Raw genomic sequence first — 27,368 nt, forward strand, 5'->3', positions numbered from 1 at the left:
CCTGGTCCTTTAAACATACCTCAGTTGGGGCGCCCGCTGGCCTATCGGTCCAGTCGCATACCACATAGACTGATGCCTGACAGCGGGTTCGAATCTCGATCCCGACAACCTTTGCTGCAAGTCACTCTCCATCTGTCTCCTCATTTCCTGTCAGTCTACTGTCCTATCAATAAAGGCATAAAAGCCCCAAAACTAATCTTAACACGTAAATCGGTCTTTTCATTGTTTAATATCAGACCGACGTCTCATACACCCCACAGTAAAGCAGGGACTCAATTTCCCATGATCCTTCGGGAGATGAGGCCACCCGGACATCTGGATTTCCATTCAGACCAATGGTAGAGAATTCAGAAAAGTGGATTCATCTCGGATTCTACTCCCAGATTGTGATTATAGTCCAAAGACGTTTCTTTTCAATGGACCATAACTAGGGATGGAAATCTGAATCGGCCGCCGATCAAAAAAGGCCGGTATGATATCAAACCGGCCGCATGGGTGACCGGCCGGTCACTGACATAAATTCCGGTTTTATGCTGATTGTGTCTATGGCACTGCCATTAGCAAGTAGCAGCCAGTCTACTTAGTGGCAGCCTACAGAATACAGATGGTGCTGATTACCTTTGCAATGTAAAGATATATTCCATAACCCTGTGTCAATGTCGTCTCCAAAAAGGAGGGAAAAAACTAGTTCATATTAAGTCAGAATGAACCTGGCGAACCTCGGCACATGTAAAAGAAAAAAAGGGGGTGGGGGGAGCCTTGTTATAAGGCTAGGCTGATGTTTTTCTGTTCTCTTGGCGGGCTCAGCCCCAGCCTGCCATCTCTCCCCACAGAGAGAGCACATGCACGCGTTCTGGAGCGCTGGCCAGCAGTATTTGTTACTATGGTTGCTCTGTTTGTGTTCTGACTCTCTCTATCACTCTGGTATTATATGGCTCCTTCTTTCTCTCCCATTTCTCCACCACAAACCCAGGGTTGTTTTTTTTTCCTCATCACTGTGCTGTTTTCTTTCTTTCTCTTTCTGTTCTACACCCCGATTGTCCCTCTCTGTGTTGTTGATTCTTACTCCCTGTTTTCTCTCATTCTCTCTCTTCTCTTTCTCTCTCACTCTCGCACGCTCTCTCTCTCTCTCTTTTAGAGATATACGATCAAAGAAAATCCTTCTCGATACCCATAACTTGTGTATCGGTCAATACAGAGTACCGGTTCGATAATAGTCTGTAATTTCAAGAAAATCTAGGACAGTGGTTCTCAAAGTGGGATCCAGGGTTCCTTTTGTACACTCTCAGAGTTATGGGGTCCTTGAAATGTAAACGTTTGAGAACCATTGATCTAGGAACAAATACAAACATATAATAAAACAGTAATGCAACATCAACTGAAGCATTCAAAATACTAAATAATGGATTAGGGCTGTCACGATATGACATTTTACATGACGATTAATTGTCACTCAAATAATTGGCGATTAACGATTGAATTGTGTTTTTGTCGCTGACAATTACATTTCTGTTTGGCTTTGAGGCTTTGAAGTTGCACATGGTAGATATGACACATAACCTAAATATACAGAGAAATTACTGACATATTTGACAACTTTATACTTAAAAAAGAACATTGATAGTGGAAATAGCCGATCTACAAGCTCACAACGCGTCGCGATGCGACGCGTTGGGAGCTTGTAGATCTGCTATTTCCACTATTTTTGACACTTTTTAAAATATACGAACGTTTTTCAACATGGAAACGATTATGACGATTATGAAAAATAATCGTGATTATGTCAAATAATCACGATTAGACGATTATGTAATAATTGTGACAGCCCTATAATGGATTACTGTAAATGACATATCATGTGATAATGATGTTTGGGAATGGCACGGACCATCTCACCGATAGTGACCAGTGTTTTAGACAACTCTTCTCTCTTGCCCCCTCTGTCTTCCTCTCTTTCTTTCCTCTAGTGTGACCAGGTGCAGGTCGTCTCCATCCCCAGTGTATGTATTTATCTTTTTCATTTGTTCCTTCTTTGTCTTTCTCCCTCGCCCTCCTACCTGCGATCGCTCTCCTGTCGCTGCTTCCCTCTTGCTGCGTGCATGTATGGATCTCAAATAAAGGTTGGCTTGCTTGCGCTCAATAACATTTCGCACATCCTCCTCTGATCTGATAGAAGCAGCAAGACGTTCCTGGCTTTGTAACTTTATGCTTTGTCGTTCAACGCTGGTGTCCCACGATGAAAACAGGCGATCTCCAAGCCTCAGTGTGGTGCGGACACAATGCGCTGTGATTTGCTACTGTATTTGCATTTAATCTGTATCCATCCAAAGTGATTTTAATCGATGTGTGATGATTAGTTTATGTTCCATTGTGTGATGGTGTTGCTCACACCATTTTTGGTGAGCGACATCATCATTACAGGGCTAACAAGTCTTGACCTTGACCGTGATCTTCTTTTCCCACTGGAACAGAAAAATAATAACCCATGGTCTTCTTGAGTCATTTTCTCATTTGGCCCAACTGATTGAATTCAGTTTTTTTCCCTTCAGAGATGTTCGTAACAGCAGTTTCGAACAAATGAATGGCTGAGCTTCAAAACAGGCCTCATTAGGTTTGGTGTTTGTCAATATCATTACATTTCATTGTAGCCTGGGGACCCAATCACCCAAAATGTGAGATGACCTGTATTTCTGTTTCATCTATTAGTTTGGTCATTAAAGGAGTAGTTCACCCCCAAAATGACTTTTTTTCTATCGATTACTCACCCGATGGAGACTTGAGTTCAATATAATTATTTAGTTTTTGTCGCATTAAGCCAATAATTTGAGGAGACTCTTTGTAGGCCCATTGATTCCGGATGGAGACACAAATGCATTTGGGTCTCCATCCGGAATCAATAGGGGTCAATTTATTATAATCAAATTATTGGATTAGGAATGCGACAAAAACTACAAAATATTATTGAACTCAAGTCTCCATGGGGTGAGTAATCAATAGAAAAAAAGTCATTTAACCTTTAAGGTCCACAGAATGAGATGTCTGCTCTGCCGGAAACATCGCGAAAAAAAGTTATGGCCATTTGTACATGCACAGTCCCATCGATGTCACTATAAAGAAAAAAGAAAATAAATCTGCTTTAAGTAGTATGTGAGGGGTCACACTAGGGGTTCTTCATGATTCTGAATACATTTCAAGATTGCAATGGATTAAGAATCATGAAGAACCCCTAGTTTGACCCCTCACATGCTACTTTTCTTTTTGTAATATTTTTCTTTTCCTGTAGAGTTAAGTGACAGTGCAGTGCAGTGAATATACAAATGGCAGTGCAGACCTCTCATTCTGTGGACCTTAATGACCAAACTAATAGATAAAACAGAAATAAAAAGTACATCATGACATCACAGGTTCAACCCTATTCCTTGAGCTTTTGGGCCTGTGGGTCCTTGACTATTACATTTCGGTATCACATGGTGATCAATGATTGGGTAATTCAGTGTTTTGTGGGAGTATTTTCGTTCAGATCTCTACCAGAAAACAGGATAGAGTGCTGTGTGTCAGTGATACAGTCAGTGCTATACGTTGACTCATTTGGGAGCTATCGCATATCCTGTGGGTTGAGTGTTAATTTAGGATATTCACACTCACAGCATTCTATGTCATGGCCAAGTTGGAAACTGCATTACCCAACAGGCAGCTCCTCTCCATGGCAGGAACTCCCTGTGGGGACAAGATCTGCTCCTTGTTCTCCTGGCTATGTTCGGCCAAGGACTTTGAGAGGTGAATCTAAATGACTGTGGCTGGCATATGGACAAGTCCCTCCCTGCTCTAATGCACTGCTACAGACAACACCACCATGTCAAGTTGTCAACTCAGCAGCCAAACAAGACGTCATTACATCACTTAAAAGGATCCCTGGCTAATAAGCCTTATATGCCTTGATACATTATTTATAAATGCCCTCTATAAGAAATTAAAAACACCTTAAATATTTTCACGTCGCAAGTTGATGATGTCATGTGTCCATGTATGGTCCAGCCCTATGGAACGTATGGAAAAATAAAAAACAACATAATACTTCCTAATGTTAATATGAGCACCAAAGCAATATTTGAAATTAGCACCTGGCTTTCCATACGTTTCCATAGGGCGGGACCTCAAATGGACAAATGACATCATAAACCTGCGACGGGAATTATCCCTATTGAATGAAAGATGAACTATATTACAAAAATTACTTATAGATGGCAATTATAATGTTTTAAGGAGGCTTATTAGCTAGGAGCCTTTCTATACTTTGTTGTATCGTGTGTCGCTCATCAAAAAAGCCAAATTAGGCTTCTGTATTAGGCTTGTTGTGATCATGTTAACTCATATGCTGCTATGGCCGAGAATCCCGGAAAAATCCTGTTGTACCGCCCTGCCATGCCCGTAGAACCCGGAAATTTCCCGTTTTTGAAAAAAAAAAAAAATGTTTTGACCCCAAAAAATGTAGTAGGCATGATAGCAATCGCGAAATTGCATGTTTAACCCCCATAGCAACCCCATCTTTCAAACATGGCAGCCATCTTTGTTTACATTTTAGGAAAACATAATGGCTGTTATCTCATGAATGCCTGAACGGATTTCCATTCGGATTTTTTTGTTTGAAAGCTGTGAGCAATGTGGACACACGTGGTGCATTATCTAGGCATGGGTGTGCATGGTCCGTGCACTATGAATTACATGGAAGTCTATGGAGACAGGGGCATATGAGAGTACAAAGGTATTGTTAAATGGCAGCAAATGAGTTAACCACATGAACCCCAGAGTAGCATCGCAGTACACATGCTATTTTGATGTTGAGGGAAATACTTGCGGGCCTAGTATAGAGCCCTGGGGGACACTGTTCAACTACGATATATAGGGTTTAATGGTTTAACCTGGGACACCAAACCAAAGTCAAATGGATGCAAACTCTTGTGTCTGTCTACTAGTGCACTGGTTCCCAAACACTGGGTTGGGACCCTTTTGTGGGTCACGGGCACATTTTTATGGGTCCCTTTTATTTGGGGTTTCCTAAATTTGGTTTTTATTTGCAAGCCGGCCGTACTTGTCCGGTCCACGCAATCAGCCGCTCGTCTTTTATCATACTTTTATCGTAAAAATTAAATTAATTATAATTTATTTTTAAAAACAGTCGCCGGTCGTGCTCTGTCTCTTTAAGAAACCATCTCAAGGGTTAAAGCGTCAGAGACGTGATGACGTCATCTGCAACTTAGAAACTGGCATCCACAGGCGGCCATTACGTGCCATTCTATTGTGTATGCAGCCGGTTGGCCAGCGCATCTCCTTGTCTTTTTCGATCAGACGAAAGACGAAATCAAGGCTTCAGAATAAGTGGATTACATGTGATTAGATCGCTGTGCGTGCAACGAGGACGTAATGTACTTTCGGGCGCTGTTTTTTCTCGCGGTTTACCCCGTCTGGCTCCACGCAAATGAACGGTGGAAATCAGCCTTCAGCTGCATCAAAGTAAGTTGGCCGACCAAAAAACGTGCTTCATGCACGGTTTGCTGGCTTGCACTGAGCGATCCGAGCGTGCTGTTATCATTTGGTGCATTGCTTTTTTAAAACATGTTTATAAATAAATAGAAGATTGCACGGCAGTACCTCTGTACCCATGTTTTTAAGGGGCTCCCTGTGGCTGGCAAAGAGTTAATATTATTTAAAAGTATTTAATAAAAAAAAAGAAAATTCCCCAAATGATTTAACCCTATAAGTTCCTATCCCGACCAAGTTCGGCTTTATTTCAATCCAATACAATATTTTATTTGCTATTTTACTTACCCCGAGCTGCTTGGAGCAACGTGGGTGGTCCTTGCTCGTCCAGCGCTAGCCAACGAGAGACGCTAGATGGTCCGACGATTTATTCCATTGAAAATGGTTTAAAATAAAGTTTAGAGCCCCCCAAAAAAACGTCAATATATACTGTCGGCGGCGCGACGTATTCCAGGGTGCCTATCCCGAACTAGTTTGGGATATTTAATAAAATTAATTATTTAATCGGAGGCCTCAACGAAGCCCCGGTCTAAACGTCCATCCATGGTCCAGGCCAACACTCACCCATACACGGGCCGTAGTCGCGCTAACGGCCGCATCGCGCCGCCCACTCCAATAATAAATCACATCTTTAGACAGGATTTTCTCCGGATTGTGTTCCCCGACCCAAAGAGAACGTTTTTTGCGACTGAAATAGCTTTAGATCGGGCTTCTAAATGGGTTAGCATTTTGGCTATGTGTCAGCTAGCTTCCTCCTCTCGTCACCCATAGCATTGGCTGGAGTGAAATCCCAAGGCACTTGGGACAGTGTCGGCGGAAGCTAGAGCGAAGGTCTATAGAGAAATTTCTGGCACTCTAGCGCCCCTTGTGGCCGGCGGCACTGTATGAGTTAAAAACAATTATTTCATGAACGAAAAATCAAAGAAATTCCATCAGTTAAGAAGTAGAAGTAGTTTAAGACGTAGTGAAAATAGACAATCTACAAGCGTCGCGTTGTGAGCTTGTAGATCTGCTGTTTTCACTAGTTTGGGTCCCGGGAATATGTCTAATTTCTCTTTTGGGTCTCGAGCTAAAAGGTTTGGAGCCACTGTACTAGTAGTGTCTCTTGACATTTGGACGGCATTGGAACACATTGCTTCCATAAATTCATCAGCGCGAGCACTTGACACAACGCCGTGTGACATCATTTCCATTTTAACTCATCGGCGAGCAGTTTGAAATAGTGTCCGCCTGCCTAGTGGCACGTTGGTCGGGGGCCATTTGTCTCTCTGTGCAGCTCTGTAGTGAAAATGTCAAGGTCTCGGTCAGTGGCTTGTCTTTGCCTGACCTGCATGTATAAAGGCCCATTCATCAGGCCGTTTACGGGATGCCTTTCAGTGTTCCCTGTTCCCAGGGAATTCTTCCCATGCTACATCAGCGAGCAGTGCTGCGATAAGACATGATAAACACGCTCAGCCTTGAAAACGCACTCACTCACGCACGCACACGCACAAATACACACTTACACTAATATGCAGAGAACGGCTGGCATACTAAACCGGCTGTTATGTCCAATCCTTTTGCTTCTGTGCCAGATTTAGAGAATCGTTGCCTCCGCGTTGCGTTCTCCGCTTCTAAGGGTTTGTTTTTACACTCTCATAGTCAAACGAACACTCCAGATTGTTTGTGTGTGTGTGTGTGTGTGTGTGTGTGTGTGTGTGTGTGTGTGTGTGTGTGTGTGTGTGTGTTTCAAATGTGTATGTTTTTTTTGTAAAGTAAAGCCCTGCATGAAACAGCAGATCTACAAGCAGATCTACAAGCACACTTGCTGCTTGCTGCTATTTTCACTATTTAAAAAAAAAAATTAAACAATGAATTCAAAAGGAACGGTTTTGGACATACAGGGTTTCCACCCGGCAACAACGATATGCATGTATGCGGCCATCCCTCCCGTAGCTGCGCCATCTGCCCAGCGCCTGTCTCCCTCCACAGGGCTTGCTTGGCAGTGTGGGCATATCAGCCTGACATGATGACTCTCTCCCTTTCCTCTGACCCCCCAAGTTCAAACGGCAGCACACTCACACTCACAGGGATAAGTGAACGCGACGTGGCAACACTGACCGTATCGGACTGTCACCTGCGTCACACACCGCAATACATCAGCCCACCGTGGGTTCAAGTTCTCAGTCGCCGCGACTCGTTTCACTCGTTTGCAGTGGTGGAAAGTAACTAAGAACATTTTCTCAATACTGTACTTAAGTACAATTTTGAGGTGTCTCTACTTCACTTGAGTATTTCCAATTTCCATTATTTTTACTTCTACTGCACCACATCTCGGATCCAAATATGTGCTTTCACTCCACTACATTTATTTGAAAACATTAGTTACTAGTTGCTATGCGGATATAAATCTTAATATTATAAAACATACATTAACCACTTTAGCCCTATCTTATACCTAGGCTATTTGAAAATAGCCGATCTACAAGCTCACAACGCGTCGCATTACGACACGTTGTGAGCTTGTAGACCTGCTATTTTCAAACATTCTGTACTTTTACTTTAAGTTCCAAAACTAAGACTTTCATATTTTTACTCAAGTAGCCTACATATTGAATTCCGGACAGAATATTTCTATATTGCAGTATTGCGACTTTTACTTAAAGTTGTACTATGTAACTTTTTTTATAAAACAAATCTTAAAATTCTCCTAACTATTAAATCACAAAAGTTTTAGAAGATCCGCGCCGTGAATTTCAGCCTGTAAAGCCTTCTCTATATGTAAACTGAGATCCTTGCCGTGGACCGGATCTCGCGCCAAAATTGCGTCATCACACTACCGGCCAATCACAGCGAGGGTTATACAACTGCCGGCCAATCACAGCGCATCTTGAAGTGGGGTCGCTATGGCAGCCATATTTGTTGTCGCCCGTTTGTACCATCCCTTCTCTAGGTAATTTCGCCTACCAGGCAGGGTGAAGGAGTCCGTATCTCTGGAATTACTGAACGCACAGGAACAAGGGACCCCTTAAAAGATAGATCTCAGCGAGGTGGAGGCAGACGCGGGGGTCTGAAGGTACGAAAAACGGACGAAAGACGCGGACGCGACCGCGGTTTGCTATAGGGCTAATGACCACTAGTTGGGCAACTTACACAGTATGGCTTTAAGTAAAAAAAAAAAGTTTACTTTTCCCACCACTGCTTGTTTGCATTCCATAGTAGAGAACAACATGTCTTTCTCTTGGCTAACTCTTGGCTTTCTCTAGTCTAAGCAGATGATTTATACACAGTTGCTCACCGGTGACACGCACCGAAAATATACCAAAATATGATCATTTCACATATCGTGCTAATTGTTATGAAACAGTGTGCTACTGTGGAGGACTTTCATGCTGTTTTACTAATCACAGATTACAGTTATTATTATTATTGTTAATTATTATTATTATTATTATTATTGCTTTAATCCATGAACCTTTAACACCTTAGTGCAATAAATTAACCAGCAGATGGAGAGTTTGTATTTCTTGCCATGGTTTAACAACTGAAGGCGTGAGGCAGCATCTGTCTCTATTAGATTAGAGCATCCATAGAAAGCCCAGAAACGTGCTGAGGATGTGGGTTCACCACTTTATGCTAAAGTGTTTCTTAAGTGGCACCCACTATGGCCCCCTAGAGGTGGAGCCTTTCCACTACAGCCAGGAGCATCCGAACCACTCTTCACTGCTTTGAGATGCACTGTGTGTGTGTGTGTGTGTGTGTGTGTGTGTGTGTGTGTGTGTGTGTGTGTGTGTGTGTGTGTGTGTGTGTGTGTGTGTGTGTGTGTGTGTGTGTGTGTGTGTGTGTGTGTGTGTGTGTACTAGGGCTGTCACAATTATTACATAATCGTCTAATCGTGATTTTTTGACATAATCGTGATTATTTTTCATAATCGTCATAATCGTTTCCATGTTGAAAAATGTTCATATATTTTAAAAAAGGTCAACAATTGTGGAAATAGCAGATCTACAAGCTCACAACGCGTCGCATCACGGCGCGTTGTGAGCTTGTAGATCGGCTATTTCCACTATCAAAGTTATTTTTTAAGTAGTAAGTTGTCAAATATGTCAGTAATTTATTTGTATATTTAGGTTATGTTTCATATCTACCATGTACAACTTCAAAGCCTAAAAGCCAAACAGAAATGTAATTATCAACGACAAAAACACAATTAAATCGTTAATCGCCAATTATTTTAGTGACAATTAATCGTCATGTAAAATGTCATATCGTGACAGCCCTAGTGTGTACTTGTATTACTACACTTGTAAGGAGCAGATGTGTACTAATCGATTATATATACTAACTTGTATGTGTGTCATCATCTCTCCTTCTCCGCAGCCTCCTGCCAGGTCCCTGCTGCCAGAGGTCAGTATATCAGACTATGGCAAGAACTGTGTGGTGATCGACCTGGATGAGACACTGGTGCACAGCTCCTTCAAGGTACTACAACCAATGAGGCCATGCACGCACGCACGCATGCACAAACATAGCCCACACACACACACACACACACACACACACACACACACACACACACACACACACACACACACACACACACACACACACACACAATGACTGTGTACTTCATCCCACCTAACCACTTTCAACCTGGTGTCTCTATTTTGCCGTCATTATATGCAAACCAGTAAGACTCCCTAAATCGGGAGATAAGCAACCGTCACGTCGCATACACAAACTTTAGAAGGCAATGGAGTCCAAAAATGTGTGTGCGGCGTCATTATATGCAAATAAATTCAAAAGGTTTCCTGAAATTTCAAAAAAATATATCAAAACATAAAAATAAAACCGAAATGGAGAAAGAGAGAGAGCTCAGCCCAGCTAAATGGAGAGTTGGCAAACAAATGAACTCAACAATTAGAGAATTTAGTAAAAAAATTATTTTGATCTCCCCTAATGGTACCACAAGAATAAAGCATGGAAGAATTATGGAGAAAATCTTATCCAACGGCAACAAAATATTCAATGTTTTGGGTCTGAGAGGCTAAATCTCATCGAATGGCGCTCCGTGGCTCAGGTGCAGAATAAATAATGGACCTTGATATGAAAGAGGTTGAAAACAGCACTTGGAGGTCCTCCAGTTGGAGGGTCCAGGCTCTGCCTCTGCCTGTCCTTGTTGTGCTGTGTGCTCAGCTTCTCATGTCATGTGACCTCCCACGTACCTCGAAAGTCCGCCTTAGCCTACAGGAACACACCTGCTCACTCCAGTGACCCAGTTCACTACAGCACAGCCTCCTCCCTCCCTGTGTGTGTGTGTGTGCGTGCGTGCGTGCGTGCCCAGGAGTGTGTAGGTTAAAGATAAGAAGGTGGGAGAGGTGTGCAGGCTGGTAGAAAGCTGGGAGAACACATTAGGTTGAGCGGTTTGAAAACGTGGAAATAGCAGATCTACAGACCGATTTCCTGAGCGACACCCTGGAGAAAGCGCCGCCATAGCTGCGGGTTCAACCCTATGTAAAACCAGGGAAACCAATACAAAACACACGTGGCTTCCCGAGGCTGCATGCTAACATTAAGAGGAGGAGCTAACTAAAAGTTTCCATAATCTACTGTGCTGTTCTTTGTGGGAACAAAGTCCTTTAGGTTGATCGTTTTTATCCACTTCTGGCGAAGATCTTTGTAACTCCTCTTCCAGCGTATCAACAGACTAGAGACACCGCAGCCATGGCTGACTGCGCCCTCTACATGGGAGGCGTGTATCAAAACAACACCCCGGTTCCAACAATGGAACAAGGGCGGAGCGCTTGTTTTCGGTGGAGATGACGGAGGCGCGCCGGCGTTATATTAAAAACACAATCTGATCTAGTTATAACAGCAATCATGACATAGGCTATTTATTATAATCACTAATTCTGTCTTTAATTATAATTAAAATAAAAATAGTCAAATAACAAGGACAAATTGTTCTGCCCACAACCTTATCAAACCAAAATGCCTAAACTACTGTAAATGTAGGTATATTATAACTATGATAATGGTTCTTGTCCCAATTATTAAGTAGAATACTTGACCTTGTAAATATATAATGTTTATAATGTGTTATGATTATTTATTGTGTTATATGTTATGAAACATCGCATGTAGGCCTATTATATTACCTATAACCTATACACGAGTGAGCTCTCGGCACCTCCACGCGGTCCAGGCGAACACAACGGATCGCTCCCTACCTCCGCTTCAGCCAATCACAAACTTCCACTTCTGGAAGCGGGATGTTATTTTGATACACGCACATGGGAGTGCTCAGTGTTTCTGCTGTCTGGCAGAAACCTCGTATCTCGACTTTTAATTTTCTTTTTTCTTTTGTAAATTACTGTAACGTCATGCTTTAATTAAATGCATGTGCGAGTGTGCGCGCGCGCGCACACACACACACACACACACACACACACACACACACACACACACAAGGTTTCCTTTGGATGACGGACGGATTTCCCCGAAATCCAATAAAATTCAACTCTTGTTTGCACAGAACAAGCCTGAGAGACAGATAAGTCCTCTGTTCTGCCCAGTACCCACTTTTTTACACTGGAAAAAAAATCTAACTACATTTTGCCCCCGAGATCAACTAGGAGAGAGAATTATCTAGTCTGAAATTAACTACTGTACAGCTTTGGCTGATTCTCTTATTATTATAAGATGGCAATTGTATGATTAAAATAAGTGGCCGTCATCCTCAAAATTGGTGGTTTGAATGGTGATGAAGTTATTGAGCTAATTGAAAGACAGGCATCATTTGGGGTCCTATAGGGATGGCAATTGCTAACCCTTAGTGTTTATCTCACATTCAGTCCTTTTATGCATATTTTCCCAACCTCTGAACATCAGATTAATCTGAGTTTAGATCGCTACTGTGTCAGGATGCGATGCCTTGAGAGCTTTTACAGTAGATCTGCTATTTTCATTATTTGTAAATAGGACAAATTAAAATCCATGCCAAACTTTGCACACACACTCCTTGGCTGGCAAACCACAACCTCCGCTCCTGATTTCTCACATGCCCCTCTTCTAGCACCACCATGAGGTTGCTTTTTGCAGAAAACATTAATGGACACTGCTCCTGTAGATATTGCCTAAAAATCACGCAAACTGGTATACACTATCTCGCAACTCAATACATGCGACCTAACGGTCACTTATCTCATGATTAGGGAGTCTTACTGGTTTTCATTAGTTTGTAAATAGGACTTAAAACTAAAGGTAACTTTTTTACCACCCTATTGTATAGCCATACGTCACAATATGTGCCATCAGTCTTTGTACACAGTCATCAGTGGATAACAAACACTGATGCTGTGTACACCCCCAATATTTACCACATCCCCTCACCCCCCCTTCTCTCTGCCTCCTCCATCTGTCACATACCAAGGTACATTGAACAAGAAGGGAAGTGTTTGTTTGTTTGTTTGGTCTCGAAATAGTCTAGTTGCGACCGTAGGTCGCACTTACTACAGAAAGCTCCACCAGGTGTCCGTGCGTCAGTCAGTCAGTCCGTCCGTCACTCGTCAGACGTCACACTTTTGCCCTGCTCATATCTCCGCAACCGTTGCCCCGATCCATGCCAGATTTTGCACACACACTCCTTACCTGCCAAACTACAACCTCCAAGGACCCCCGGAGTTCCAGGGACCCCCAGGTCCCTGGGGGACCCCCAGGTGTAAAAAAAATACCAAATGTGCAAAAATGACCAAATGACCACCCCCACGGGGCTGCTCACGGGGAATTCCCGGGGACCACCCACTCCTGCTACTCCAGAACGGATGCAAAAGTGGTGGCGCCCCCAGTGGAGGACCCCCTCCACTGCAGCTCACATAAAATGCCCTAACTCGGCCTAGGAGCGTCCGGGAGAGCCGGGGCCGGTACCTATTCGTCCGCCAAGGCAACGCGGAGACCCCACCCCTCATTTCTCACATGGCCCTCTTCTAGCGAGACCTACGGTCGCTTATCTCCCGATTAGGGAGTCTTACTGGTGATCCAGGAGGAAAGGTGTAGCCAGTAGCCCCATCTCATGTCTCTGTCTGCCTCCATCTCTGTTGCTGCCCTCTCTTGCCTGATTCAAGCACCGTTGCCCGACAGCATCGCAGATGCAATGCGTTGTGGAGCTTGTAGGTCAGCTATTTTCGGCGTGCGATGCCATCGTGCCTCAAAGTATGAATCTGGTTTATTTCTCTGGACAGGTGTCTTAAAATTATTATTTATAGTTTCCTTTTACTCTTGTTCATCTACAGAGACAGCAGCAGCTGCTTATTGTGGCAGTTTCTGGTGGGATACCGCTCGAGAACTTTGAAGAGAGCGGAATGAATTATGACGAAACCACTGGCTTGAAATAAGCTCCCACATCTGCCATGTGGGCATGACGTACTAGCAGATCTGGTGGTCGATGGTGCTGGGCTGGCCATTCACATTCAGATTGTCCGTCTCTTGCATCGCCAAGCAAGTCCACTCATCCGTGCATGTCTCACGCGATCAGTCCAGTCTCCACAGTGTAGGGGACATTTTAGAGGGACAGACAGGTGACCTATAGAAAGTCAAAGCTCTGGTATTCCTAGAGCAAACACCCCCCTCTGCTGGAAGCTATTGAGCTCTATCTTCTAATTACAGGTTTATTATGGCCAAAAGCAGCTGTCTTCCATGTGCTGTCTTCGTGTTTAGAGTAAAGTAGGGTTTATATTCTAGAGGATTATTATTAGTCTTTATTCAGTAAAACATTGACATGTGGGCCTTCTCTTGGGAAGAGCCGGATAATTTCGTATAATTAATTATGGAACATTTTAGTGGTGCCGCCGACATTACTAATATAATTACATTAGCCTGCTGGGAGAACCGGTGTAGTCTTCTTGTATTCTGATTTGGTTGTATACTGTAGTTGTATGCTCCAATGACAACCTCACCATGTGCAAAATATAATAGACTCTTTCGAAAGAGGCTTTTTAAAAAAAAAAGACATGGCGAAAGCTGCAGTGCAGCAAGTCACGCTTTCTTCACCACCATCACCACCAGTGTCTCTCTCCTTCACTCAGCCTTTTTTCTCTCATCTTCCCTCTGTGGAAAAGAATTACGGCCGAGGTCAGGTGGTCCTTTCATCCTCTTTGCTACGTCTCCATTCATCTCGTAGCCATAATTGTCCCCGCTGCCTCTCTTGCTCTCCACACCCCCACCCCTCATCCTCCTTTTCAAAGATGACATAAGTCAGCGTGTCGCTGCAGCTGTCTTGTTCCCAGCTCGTCTCTGGTGCCGTGCTTCAGTTTGTATATCGTCGTTGTCGGGTGGAAACCTTGTATGTCCACAACCATTCGTTTTGTGTTTATCATTTTAAAAATGATTTGAAATAGCGAAAATAGCCGATCTACAAGCACACAGTGCCTCGCGGTGCGAGGCGCTGTGTGCTTGTAGAGCGTCTATTTTCACTACTTTTGTGCGACACTCTAGTATGATAAAGTAAGGTTTTAATTTAGGAAAGAACATACTATATTGAAACTTGGAGATACAAGGTTTCTGCCCGACAGTGACGATATATGTATTATTATTTTTATTTATTTTTCACCCCACCACAATTCAAAGACAAATATTGTACGTTTTACTATGAAGGGGGAAAGTATATGAATGAACAACTTTGGCAGTATTTCAGATATAATGAATATAGCAGATCTGGTAAGCTCAATGTCTAAATGTCAATACTGCTATGCATTGATATTAAAAAGAAAATGTAGTATGTAATTTGTACTTTTGAATACTTAAAGGAGTAGTTCACCACTTTTCAACCTGTATTCATATAATAGGTCCTCACTAATGTTCATGATAAAATATCACAATTTTTTTCTACTCAGTCCAAGTCTCCTAGGAGAGCTTTGGGAAGTTCAGAATCCATCGTCTTGTGACATCATCATTTTCCAAAAGAAAAATATATATCAATATTTTTGAAAAAAATATTTCGATTTTTATTATTGCGCGAACAATGGCTTAAAATTGCAACTTTTCAGGAATAGAAAGCCTGCAGTTTCTATAAGCTGGATTGGCAATCGATGACAAGACGATGGGTTTCTGACCTGCCCACAGCCCTCCTCTGAGAAAAAAAAATCACACTTGTGTGAACTGAGCGGTGGAGTCTGTGCGTGTGTGTGTGTGTGTGTGTGTGTGTGTGTGTGTGTGTGCGTGTGCGTGTGTGTGAGTGTGCCTTGCCTGTTCTGGCCTGGCCTGAACAACAGCGCCCCTCCCTTAACATGTGTGGTCATAAAAGGTACTGTAGGCTACATACAGACAGACAGACACGGACGGAGACAGACATACCCACCGCTCAAAAAGAAAAAAAGGTATTTTTGAGTGAGGACCAATTATATGAACATAGGTTGAAAAGTGGTGGAGTGCCCCTTTAACTCATTTAGTGCCACCCCTTTCACCACTAGAGGGCGCCCAGTGGCCATAGAAAATCCCATAGAGATATGCTGGTATATGCAGAAGCCCTGTAGCCATGACTTGCCTGAACACTTTCCTTTGTGCATGTACAGGAAGAGGATGAAGTTAGCTTGAAGTTAGCTATTGGCTACCAAGCATTTTAGAAGCCTTATTTTCGTCAACTTAGCCATGATTAAACCTTGCACACCTCATGCATGGGAAAAAAACAGAGAAGAATGAGCTCTAAAAAATCCAATGCAATCCTGGATTGCATTGGAGTGGATTTGTGCAGTTTGTTCACAGCTTTCAAACAAAAAAATCCGATTGGAAATCCGTTCAGGCATTCTTGAGATAATCGCCATTATGTTTTACATGTTATGTAAACAAACATGGCTGCCCTGTATGTTAGATGGGGTTGTATGGGGGTGGAACATGCAAAATCGCGATTGAAATCATGTTCACCAGATTTGATGGGGTCCCAAAAAAAAAATCAAAAAAAAAAATTTCAAATTTTTTTTTTTTTCGGGATCGGCACTCTGCGATACGATAATAAAGCCGAACTAGTTCGGGATTGGCACTCAATGAGTTAAGTGTTTTTAATAGGGGTGTAACGATACATTTTAACAGCAATACGCTACGCATCACGACACAGTACATGGTTAACGATACAATACATGGACGATATTGGTTCATTCATGGCGATACGATTCGATTCAATGATTTAAAATCGATTTAGTAACTGTTTAGCAAAGAAATTAAATCTGTGTAAAACGTGAAAAAAATCTATTATTATGGAAGTAATTATCTAGCAAATACATGGACATTATTCAACACATATGGACAAACCCACCTTGACATGAACACAGAGATTACACACATTTATCGATAGACCAAGAGTAGCTACCAGACTCCTCTTTTTCATTTTCCCTCTTAAATTTGCCAAATACAAGGCACAAATACAGGTACTTAGTTTCCATACAATCAATTATTTGCATTGCAAAACGATTCAATACCGATTACTGCATTTGAAAATATGCATACGCTACGATACAAAGCCAAAACGGTACGATATTTTGCTTTTGCAAACGATATAGTAGATCATTGCAAATTAAAATTACTATATCTATACTATATAGTTACACCACTAGTTTTTAACATATACCCTGCCACCTTTAAAAATCTTACCTTTTTCTCTGCCACCAAAGGGTAGGCTACAAAGGGTTAAAAAAAATAGCGTGCATGCCACCAGCGGGAAGTAAACATTCTTTTATTTTATTTAATGTTAATAAAAAGACGATATAAGACGATCAGCAGGGAGGTCCCTAGTTAAAAAGACGATCTAAGAAGACCAGGCAGAGACTTAAAAGAAACTACTCCAGTACTTTAACTCACGTGCAAATTTGACAAAGCAACTTTTCACTTTGTTGTCGAGTAATATTCGACCCGGAGTTTCTATACTTTGACTGAAGCACCAAGGCGCTTCAGTCAAACCCTGTGAGTCGCTACAGTGGTTTTGTTCAGTCCCCAGGTTCTCTGTGGCGTTCAGAGCACCAGAACAGAGACACATTGTCCCTACGGCAACCTCCATGCACTCAGAGGATCCACAGTTTGCCCATGGCACTTTAGAAGAACTTTCTCTCTCTACTGCCATCCCCTCTTACCACAAGGGGGGCTTTCATATTGTTCTGCTGCAGCACATAAAGATCCGGCATGTTAATTTAACACTGAGAGTGTACATTTTTATTTTTAGGATTTGAGTGTGTGTAGTGTTTATTTCGGGCAGAAACCTTGTATCTCCATGTTTAAAATTTGCCCTGCTTCATCATACAATTTTCACTAGTTTAAATCGTTTTTTTTTTTAAGCATTAGAGCAATAAAAGCATTAGAGCAATAAAAGTGGTTCAATAATAAGAGTAGCAGCTTCTTTTGTACAAACATCAAATATACAATGATGATAAATGGATTGCATTATCACCCAAAACAACAACAAAAAGTAGCATAAAGAAAGTAGTAAAGAACAAAATGAACGGTTTTGGACATACACGGTTTCCACCCGACAACAACCATGTATTGATTTTACCAGGGAATGCTGCTGGTGTTGAAGGTTTGTTTGTTGTCTTCCTGTACCTGCAGCCCATCAGCAATGCAGACTTCATAGTTCCAGTGGAGATTGACGGGACCATCCACCAGGTATTGTGCTGTTTGTTGTTGATAGAGGACATGTGGGCAGGGGCGTCACAAGGGGGGGGGACTGAGTTACTAGGGCCCAAGGTGGAGGGGCCTTAATTATTTTATACTTTAGCTATTGAAAAATAGCAGATATACAAGCTCACAGCACGGCACCGAGTGCCGTGCTGCGAGCTTGTAGATCTGCTATTTTTGAAAAGTTGTGAAAATGTGTGCAAATCTTTGAATATATGTATTGTTTAAGCGAACATTTGTAACTCAAATTTTGCTTCTTGGGGGTCCCGTGGAACTAAATATTTTGAGATGTGGGTCCGTAGCCAAATACATATAATTTTGGGGGTCCTTCACATGAAAAGGTTTGAGCACCACTCACATAGAAACATAGGTTTTTCAAAAAACCTTAGAAGGATTTGAAATATTCAAAGACTTGAACACATTTTTACGATTTTTCTAAAATAGCGAGTCTACAAGCTCACAGCGCGGCACCGAGTGCCGCGTTGTGAGCTTGTATATCTTCTATTTTTCAATAGTTAAAGCACAAAATAATGTGTAATAATGCGTTCCCAGTCTAAATGGGTTAAACCCCCTCCTCCCCCTATGAAGAACATTCATGGGGGTCCCGCAATGAATCCTTGTACCCAGGGCCCAGAATTTGGTGCGACACCCCTGCTTGTGGGAGAGTGTTTGTAGTGGCGGTGGAGGTGTCGGTACACACATGGGGACTGGGGAGGGATGTGGTGTGTGTGGGTGTTTGTGTGCAGCGTGAGTTTGTGTGTGAAGAAACCTTAAGACAGATTAATTAAAGGCTATGCCGACTGTGGCTGTCAAAAACAGGTGCTGGACTGGAGGGTGTAGACGCTTGGAATCGTGTGTGCGTGTGTGTGTGTGTGTGTGTGTGTGTGTGTGTGTGTACACGTGTGTGCGTGATTTTTAATGCTGGGTGTTGTTGGGTATCAGCAATTTTCTAATAGCATAAGGGAGTGTACGTTTATTATCCACTAGGGGGGGCTGGTTGACAGATTGTAACTTTAAAAAAAAATTCCTTGCCCCCCCCCCAACCTTCAGATTTTTTTTGGTGATCCCCCCTGCGTGACTTGAAGAAAATGCATGGCCCCCCCTCCCCATATATATATATATATATATATATATATATATATATATATATATATATATACATACATACACACACACGCACGCACGCACGCACACACGCACACACGCACGCACGCACACACACACACAATATAGCACCCTAATTGACAATTGATTGATTGATTGATTGCTTGAGGGTATACAGAACAGTACAGTTCATTGATACAAGATTAGCCTCGGAAACCCAGGCATTTTAATTTGGCAATAGGATACAAGATCAACTAAAAGGACCACAAGAAAGCTTTTGGGATTAAATGTGGGTCTCTTTGTACTCAACTAATACAGAAAGGGTCCATTTGGTTCCACAACACTCAAAACAAAAGAAAGATTGAGCAACTGTGAACTATTTTCCATGATATAAAATCTAAAATCATAGTTTAAAACCAAGCTGTTTCTCCTATACCTCCTTCCCTGCCGAAAGCCTTGTTATTGCCTTGAACTAACAATATTTGACAGATATGACTGCTTATACATTTCAGTCTCAGGCCACATTCTCATACATAATTCGGTAGTCAGTGAGAATTATCGGAGGGAAGAAGTTGCAACATTCTTGCATATAGGATACGTTTGCTCCACTTTGTCAACCGCAACAAGCCTTGCTTAGTCCACGTCTGTCCACGGGACATGTATGTATCCAAGCTGACTAATAATGCATCCTCCATCTCCCTGTGTTTATTAATTCTTCCAAGTTCAACCACAATGTAACCAGGCGGTGACCAAGCAGGGTAGCCTAGCCCTATTTACCTGCGGTCGGAAACGGGCGATCAAAAAAGTAAAACGAGCGGCGGCCAGCAGACTCGCAAAATCTTGCAATAAACCAAACAGCAACTACTTTAGCAAGATAACGTCTCTCTCTCTCTCTCTCTCTCTCTCTCTCTCTCTCTCTCTCTCTCTCTCTCTCTCTCTCTCTCTGTGTGTGTCTGCGCTCCGCGCATGAAGCGTCTCCATTTGGACATGATTTGGAACAGAGGAGAGAGATGGAGAGAGAAAGCGAGCGAGCAGAAAAAATCCTGCCTACAGGATTATGTTTTGTTCTTCTGGTTTAAGTTCATCATGGCTCGGTCAATTATGAAGCGATTAAAACAAATAAAACGTCACCTCTTCCTTGGAAAGCCCCACTTCCATGGACTGTATTGTGTCCCTATTACATCTAAAGATGTATAACGTTGGCTGATCTACCAGTGCGCCATGCAGTGCGCTCCCAAAATGGACATTTCCCGACATTGATTTGCTATATAAAACCATATTTGATAGATATAACTATCATCTACAATTACTTATTGTAGAGAACGTTATAGGCTATATATGGTATTTTAGCCTGGTGCGCAATGCCACCCTGGCAATGCCGATACGAAATTAATATGGCATTCATATTATTCAAGTTATTATACAGCCTACCAAAAGCTGTATGGTTTAAAGTAGGCCTAATTAATATACGTATAGGATATACTGCAGCACTCGTGTGTAAAGCCCTGTGTTGGTTCTTCTGTTCGCTTCACAATCACTTTTGTAGAATGCAACACAAACTCGAAGCACTGCACTGTCAGCGCCGACTGCCGCTGAGTCGCCGACTACGCACAATGAATGCGTTTCTTGTGGGGAGATTTACAGAAGCGGAATATACCAAGTTAATCAGGGGGAACTTGATAAATATAGGGGAGTAAACACGTATGAAAAATAACAAAAGAAAACATTTTTTTAATACAAAATTCAACAAATTAAAGTTGCATGGACCCCCCTCCAGCCAAAATAAAAAAGTCATGGTCCCCCCTGACAATCAAATTATTATTTGAGAACCCCCCCTCGCTATGGACTATACCCACCTTAAGTATTAGACGAACACTCCCTAAGTAACCCAGGCCAGAAATCAGTCACATGCATTTATAATTTGGAGCTCTCCCGCATCTAGCAGTGTATATCAGTGGGGAGAGCAGTAAAGGAAACTGATCAAGATGTGTAAGTGTAAAAAAAAAAAAAAAAAAAAAAAAAAAGAATAGCTCCCTCAAAGGCATAATTATTTCTCTCTCTTTCATCTGGTAGCCAAGCAGCTGTAGGATTAGCTTTGAGACGTCTCATAAAAGTTTCAGTGAATGTAACATTCTGTTTGATTCTGCAATTCGTTAGAAGCTTTTGATAATAACTGTGGAGATGGACATGTTGTGGCTCTGTGACTTCAGCAAACAAAACTAAACGTCAGAATCTGCTGTTTGCATTAAAGTTTCTGTTAAAGAGAGGCAGGCAGGCAGGCAGACAGACAGACAGACAGTCGCCAGGTTACGCACAAGGAAGAAGGCATATTCTCCACCAGTTGTTTGTGTGTGAGCCGGCTACAGCATCATCAGAATCCATTCAGAAGCTGTAACCTGGTTCAAGTAATCCAGGATAGGCTCTCTGTGCCTGTTTTGGCCTGTTCTTGGTTACTTGCACCGGGGGGCAGCAACTAATCCTCGGAGACAGAAGAAGATGGATGGATGCACACAGCGAAGTCAAAAACAAATATAGTAATTGTATTGATCTCCCTCAATGCTCTTTTCGAGAATAAATACAGGTCTCAATCTCAATCAATTGATAAAGTGTTTTTGTGTTACATTATATTAAAAAAAGGAAATTGTTCTTAATTTCTTGTAACGTTGGTGGGTGTTTCAGGTGTATGTGCTGAAGAGGCCCTACGTGGACGAGTTCCTCCAGAAGATGGGGGAGCTGTTTGAATGTGTTCTCTTCACTGCCAGCTTAGCCAAGGTACTGTAGATTTGTATTCGTACAATGCGTTGTATTGTGTCGTTCTTATAGATATTGAAACAAATGAACATGATTAACAAGAGCTTGTGACAAAATAATAACTACATTCATGTCACGATTATTGTGACCAGATAAATTGCGATTTACGATATTATCACGATAATCAAAATATCCCGAACATCCATTATCCTGGGGCGGAACATTTGCAAAAAAAAAAAATAGCCTATCTAAGATCTACAAGCTTACAACACGTCGCGAGTGAAAAAAAGGAGACATGTATCAAATACATTATTTCCGGGTCCATTTGATCAATTATAGAGGGTTTAAATGGTATCAGATATGCAGCTCGGCAAATAAAAGGTGAATTGATCCCATTGCATGACAGAGGATAATTTCACGATACATTTAAACCTCTACGATACGATTATTGTTAGTGTTTTTTATCACGATAAACGATAATAACGATTATCGTCCCATTCCTTCTTATTGTATGTATTGCAGTATGCAGATCCTGTGGCGGACCTGCTGGATCAGTGGGGGGTGTTCCGGGCCCGGCTCTTCAGGGAATCCTGTGTGTTCCACCGGGGGAACTACGTCAAAGACCTCAGCCGGCTGGGCCGGGAACTCAGCAAAGTCATCATCGTTGACAACTCGCCTGCCTCGTACATCTTCCACCCTGAGAACGCTGTGAGTCAGGCTCTCTGCGGAGCCTTAAAAAAATCATGTTAATTCATCTATATAAAAAGGCCTTAAGAAGACTTAACAAGTCTTAGGGCTCTATTTTGATTGTGTTAAGTACCAGCTCTTATGCCCTAACTTAAAGGCCTGTCCATACTGTCTCTGACCACCGAACCTTTCGTCGGAAAGGTCCGGTTCAATTACAAAATGATGTCACTCGCATCTTCTGAGAGTTCGGAAAGCTGTATGTAGGCAAGTCGGAACTCTCCAACAAAAGGTTTGGTGGTCGGAGACAGTTTGAACAGGCCTTTAAGATAAGGCATAAGAGCTGGTACTTAAGACAATCAAAATAGAGCCCAATTTTCGGCGAATGCTATTTTCGCTGTAAACAAAGTCTGTATAGGGTGTAAGACAGTGGTTAAAGCCATCTCTTTCCCTTTCTTTCTCTCTCTATCTCTGTGTGAGTCTCTCTCCCCATACAAACACATTGTTGGTAGAACAGAAGTATGTCAACCGTGTAGCTCTGATGCTGGCAGTAACTGATTATAGAACATTGTTTTAGAACAGGGTCAGGGCTGGCAGCGGCAGTGTTCTCTCTTTTCTGTGCTGTGTTCGTACCTTTCTTCTCATTCAGGGGGGGAGGAGTTGCACGATGAGGTTGTCACTCAGGTCTTTGAAGCGCTTCCTTATCAGTTATTCACACGATTCCCATGAGCTCCACGGCCATGATGATGATGAAACCATTTCACTAGCAAAGACCATGCCAATACACATGCGGATTTAGGGAGGTTTATTGCTCAGTATGTGCAATAAAATCTGAGTAGATCCGGGACTTCAGAATCTAGGGTGAGTTCGAATAAACGAACAACCAGAGGGCACACCAGTGCGCTCAGTGCCTATATCCGAACGCACCCTGGGTAACAAAAAGACCTGCGCCCAAACTGCCTCTGACTGGCCTACCGAATGTCCCCTTCTGTGACCCATGCGGAAGCTAAATGGCGCACAGGATACCTTTTTATTTCGACCGTAGGTCGCAGTTTACTATCGGAACCGTCACATCTTGACCATATCTGTCTGTCTGCATGGGTAACACTTGTCTTTTGTTGATTGAATCTCACGCCCTGACATCACTGTGATACTAAATCCCTTTTATTGCCATATATGGAGATCCCTGTGATGCCAGGGGTGCAAAAATCCCTTTTATGCCCATATATGGAGATATGGAGATCCCTGATGTCATCAATATTAATTAAGCCCATATCTGTGTGAATGCCAAAATATAATCACTGTGATAGCAGGGGAACCGAATCCCTTTTATTGCCATATATGGAGATCCCTGTGATGCCAGGGGAACCAATATTTGGACAGATGGCCAAGACATGGCGCCCTAAAGGGCGAGGTCGCTTTTCGCCCTTAGGTGTCTTACTGGTGTCTATGGATAGACCAGGCACGCATGCGTAGAACCACTTCCCCGTTCTACTCCCTATCACAGCTGTTTGTTTACTCCTGTTATGCAGCGTGGTTCTCCCGGCTCTGCACTAATAGCGTGAGCCATGACATCACACGTTTAGCTAAATAGAATTAGCAAAAAAGCCCACCAGGTGTTTAAGGACGTTGAGTCAACAAACACTTAGCACTCCTCTCCTCCTCTCATCTCCAGTCCACTCTTCAGAGAGAATAATACTTCAGGATATACTGGAGCACTCGACTGGCCCTTACGTATTCATTATTTTGCACGGGTGACTGGTACTTCTCTTTGTACCTATAAGCACTCATCATCCTAGGAAAAAACGATACAGCATTTTGTGCATGGGTCCCTGGTTGCACGATGAGGTCTTTGAAGCGCTTCCTTAGCAGTTATTCACACGATTCCCATGAGCTCCACGGCCATGATGATGATGAAACCATTTCACTAGCCAATACACATGCGGATTTAGGGAGGTTTATTGCTCAGTATGTGCAATACAATCTGAGTATCTATAGGTGATCACATCACCATGGGTCCCTGGCCCCTGGCACATAACAGCACCGTTAACTTGAGCTGTCCCATTCTCTCTTCCACCCACAGGTCCCGGTGCAGTCGTGGTTTGATGACATGACGGACACAGAGTTGCTGGACTTGATCCCGCTGTTTGAGGGTCTCAGTACGGAGGAGGACATTTGCGGTCGATTACAGATTACAAGGGTCAGGTAGCAGACAGTGCCTCCTAGCCAGGCACTGTCTGTTGCCTGGCCCCTGGCCCACTTAACCTTGGCCCCTGGCCCCGCCGTAGGCCCCTGGCCCGCTCCAACAGGAGCCTCTCTTCTGCTGCCACAATCCTGTGGCTCCTGGCCCCGCCCTCCATCTCTCCATGGGAGTTAAACAGAGCACCACCAGGGCAGACGGAGGACGTCGGGCTCACACGGATCCTAATCCTACAGCTAGAGAGCACTTGTATGGATTATGACTGTGGTTCTCAATCTTGTTTTAGTCAATGACTCCATATAACTCTTGAACGTGTACTCTTGAACATTTGTACACGCTCAAGAGTGAATATAAAGCAAGTCTAAATAAAACAAGGAGAAGACCAAACGAGGCCCCCAACGTACTGAAAGAAAAACTCCTGCACACTGTCTTCAAATGCAAAAAATAACAATAATAATAATAATAAGGATTTAATGGGAATACAACAATGTTTCGGTCTGTTAACACATTGGATGCCATCATCAATAGAACTTACCGGGGCGCGTGTGTGCGCGGGCCTCGGCGTGTGTGACTGCCGCGGGTGTGATCGTTAACGTTGCGATGCTATAATCCATCAGCGTGGCTTTATACTGTATATGCGCAAAATGTAAACAACCACCGCCATTTTCCATTCACTGAAGGGGATCTTTGCAGGGCTGTGCGCGCGTCATGCGAACGTGCAGCGTGCGTGTTGCGTAACGGCCGCTAAGCGTTATGGGAAATGTAGTGTTTTTGCTAATCTGGCGATAAAATAGTAATATTGATTATTATTTATTGGTAGAAACGCCAGGAATGCCAATTTTTATATAAAGACGTTTCCAGACGTCTTTTTGGCTATTTTCGCAGCCAAAGTGTTAAGATAACCTGATGAAGGTGCAACAGACCGAAACATTGTTGTATTCCCATCAAATCCTTTTTTTTTTCTTTTTTTTTACTTTTGAAGACAATATTCAGGAGTTTTTTCTACACGCTCAGAGTGCAAACACTCACACTCACAGACCTGTAAGGGTCCATTTGGAACTCCGTCAAGGAACTCTGCGGGTCCCCTGGATCCAAACTTTGGGAACCACTGGATTTTACATTCTATTGTATTACTGTATGTACATACTATATGTTTATACATATACTAATTTTTTCTATGAAAGAGAGGGAGTTTCCTGTCAAGTAATATTTTAGTTACCAAAAGATTTACAAATATACACAACAACAAAAACAAGAGTTTTTGGCGTGTGAGGTGGCCGGCAAATAGTGGGTAAACTTTCTTATGTTGATCTGTGCTATGCAGGCTGTCTTTTCCCGCTAACCGTTCGTTCAAAAACAACTGTGATTTACCTTATCTTACAGGGTGAAGTGCCTTCATTTCTGTGTATATTTAGTTTTGTTGGTAACGGGGTAGATGTTTTTAATGCTGCATATTTACTCAAAACTCCAGAAGAAGAGTTTAAATTGAGGAGAATATTTGTCTTTATTTGCCACTTAAATAAAGAAAATTGAAGAGGGTAGTTGCCATGTATAACTATTAATCCAAGTAGCTTGCTGTAACCTGAGAACTCCTTGCTTTTGCCTTTGAGTTCAATTAAAATAAAATTAGTACATTTATTGAAGCATCTAATGGCTCCACATGACATCATTTGTACAGTGGCTGTAAATTAATAACAAATTCAAGACAGTTTATCCGTACATTGGCCTCCTTATATCGTCGACATCCTTATATCCTTATAATGGTATCACTGTCCTCCCAAAGGTATGGAAACTGAACACTATAATGATTAGCGTAGATTATATGAAATTATATTTATTGGGGAAAGGGGGTTGGGTGAACTGTAAAGAATGCTGTTGAAATCGTACTGTATAACGTTATTAAAGTTGCAAGTTTGCACACTGCCGCTGTCTGTACCTCTTGTAATGTCATCTATATCTCAATGGTTCTCAGCCTGTGGGTCGGGATCCCCAGATGTTTAGCTAAATGTTAACATTGTTTTCTCACGCAACAGTAAACAGACCAACATACAGTATAAGTGTATACAGGGTATCTGCACATTTCTATAGCGACAATTTAAGGACTTTAAAGATCTTTTTACTACCTCTGGTTAAACATTGGTCAAATTGTCAAATATTAGAGGCAGAAATTGTGAAAATAGACGATAGTAAATCGTCTATTTTCACAATGGAACAGATGGAGTCAAACTAAATGTAATGCCAACTCCTACAATTCCAAGTGCTTGTGCAGGGTGGGGGGGTCCCCAGTTCAAATATGATTATTTTTGGGGGTTGCGGCCTGAAAAGGTTGAGAACCACTGACTGACACATGAGTATATGAACATCCCATACACTGTAACTTTGATTTTCAAATGTTTTGTTGCAAATCTCTTAAGGGGAATCCTTCAAAAACATTTTTTTTAAATAAAAAAAAATG

The 27,368-nt window shown here is 42.4% G+C and overlaps 1 protein-coding gene across 1 annotated transcript in view; it reads left to right on the plus strand.

Annotated features, from left to right (window-relative positions):
* ctdspla (CTD (carboxy-terminal domain, RNA polymerase II, polypeptide A) small phosphatase-like a) overlaps positions 1-26,838 on the plus strand; it is a 65,563-nt gene extending 38,725 nt beyond the window's left edge. Inside the window, exons 3-7 of the mRNA XM_080751608.1 lie at positions 9,898-9,999; positions 18,106-18,162; positions 21,958-22,050; positions 22,552-22,737; positions 24,797-26,838. Coding sequence (XP_080607734.1) covers positions 9,898-9,999; positions 18,106-18,162; positions 21,958-22,050; positions 22,552-22,737; positions 24,797-24,922 — 564 coding nt within the window. The 3' untranslated portion in view covers positions 24,923-26,838. The remainder of the gene's footprint in view (positions 1-9,897; positions 10,000-18,105; positions 18,163-21,957; positions 22,051-22,551; positions 22,738-24,796) is intronic.
* The last annotated feature ends 530 nt before the right edge of the window (positions 26,839-27,368 follow it).

Source organism: Nannobrachium achirus, assembly GCF_963921795.1.
Source record: "Nannobrachium achirus genome assembly, chromosome: 21".
NCBI classification, from domain to species: Eukaryota; Metazoa; Chordata; class Actinopteri; order Myctophiformes; family Myctophidae; genus Nannobrachium; species Nannobrachium achirus.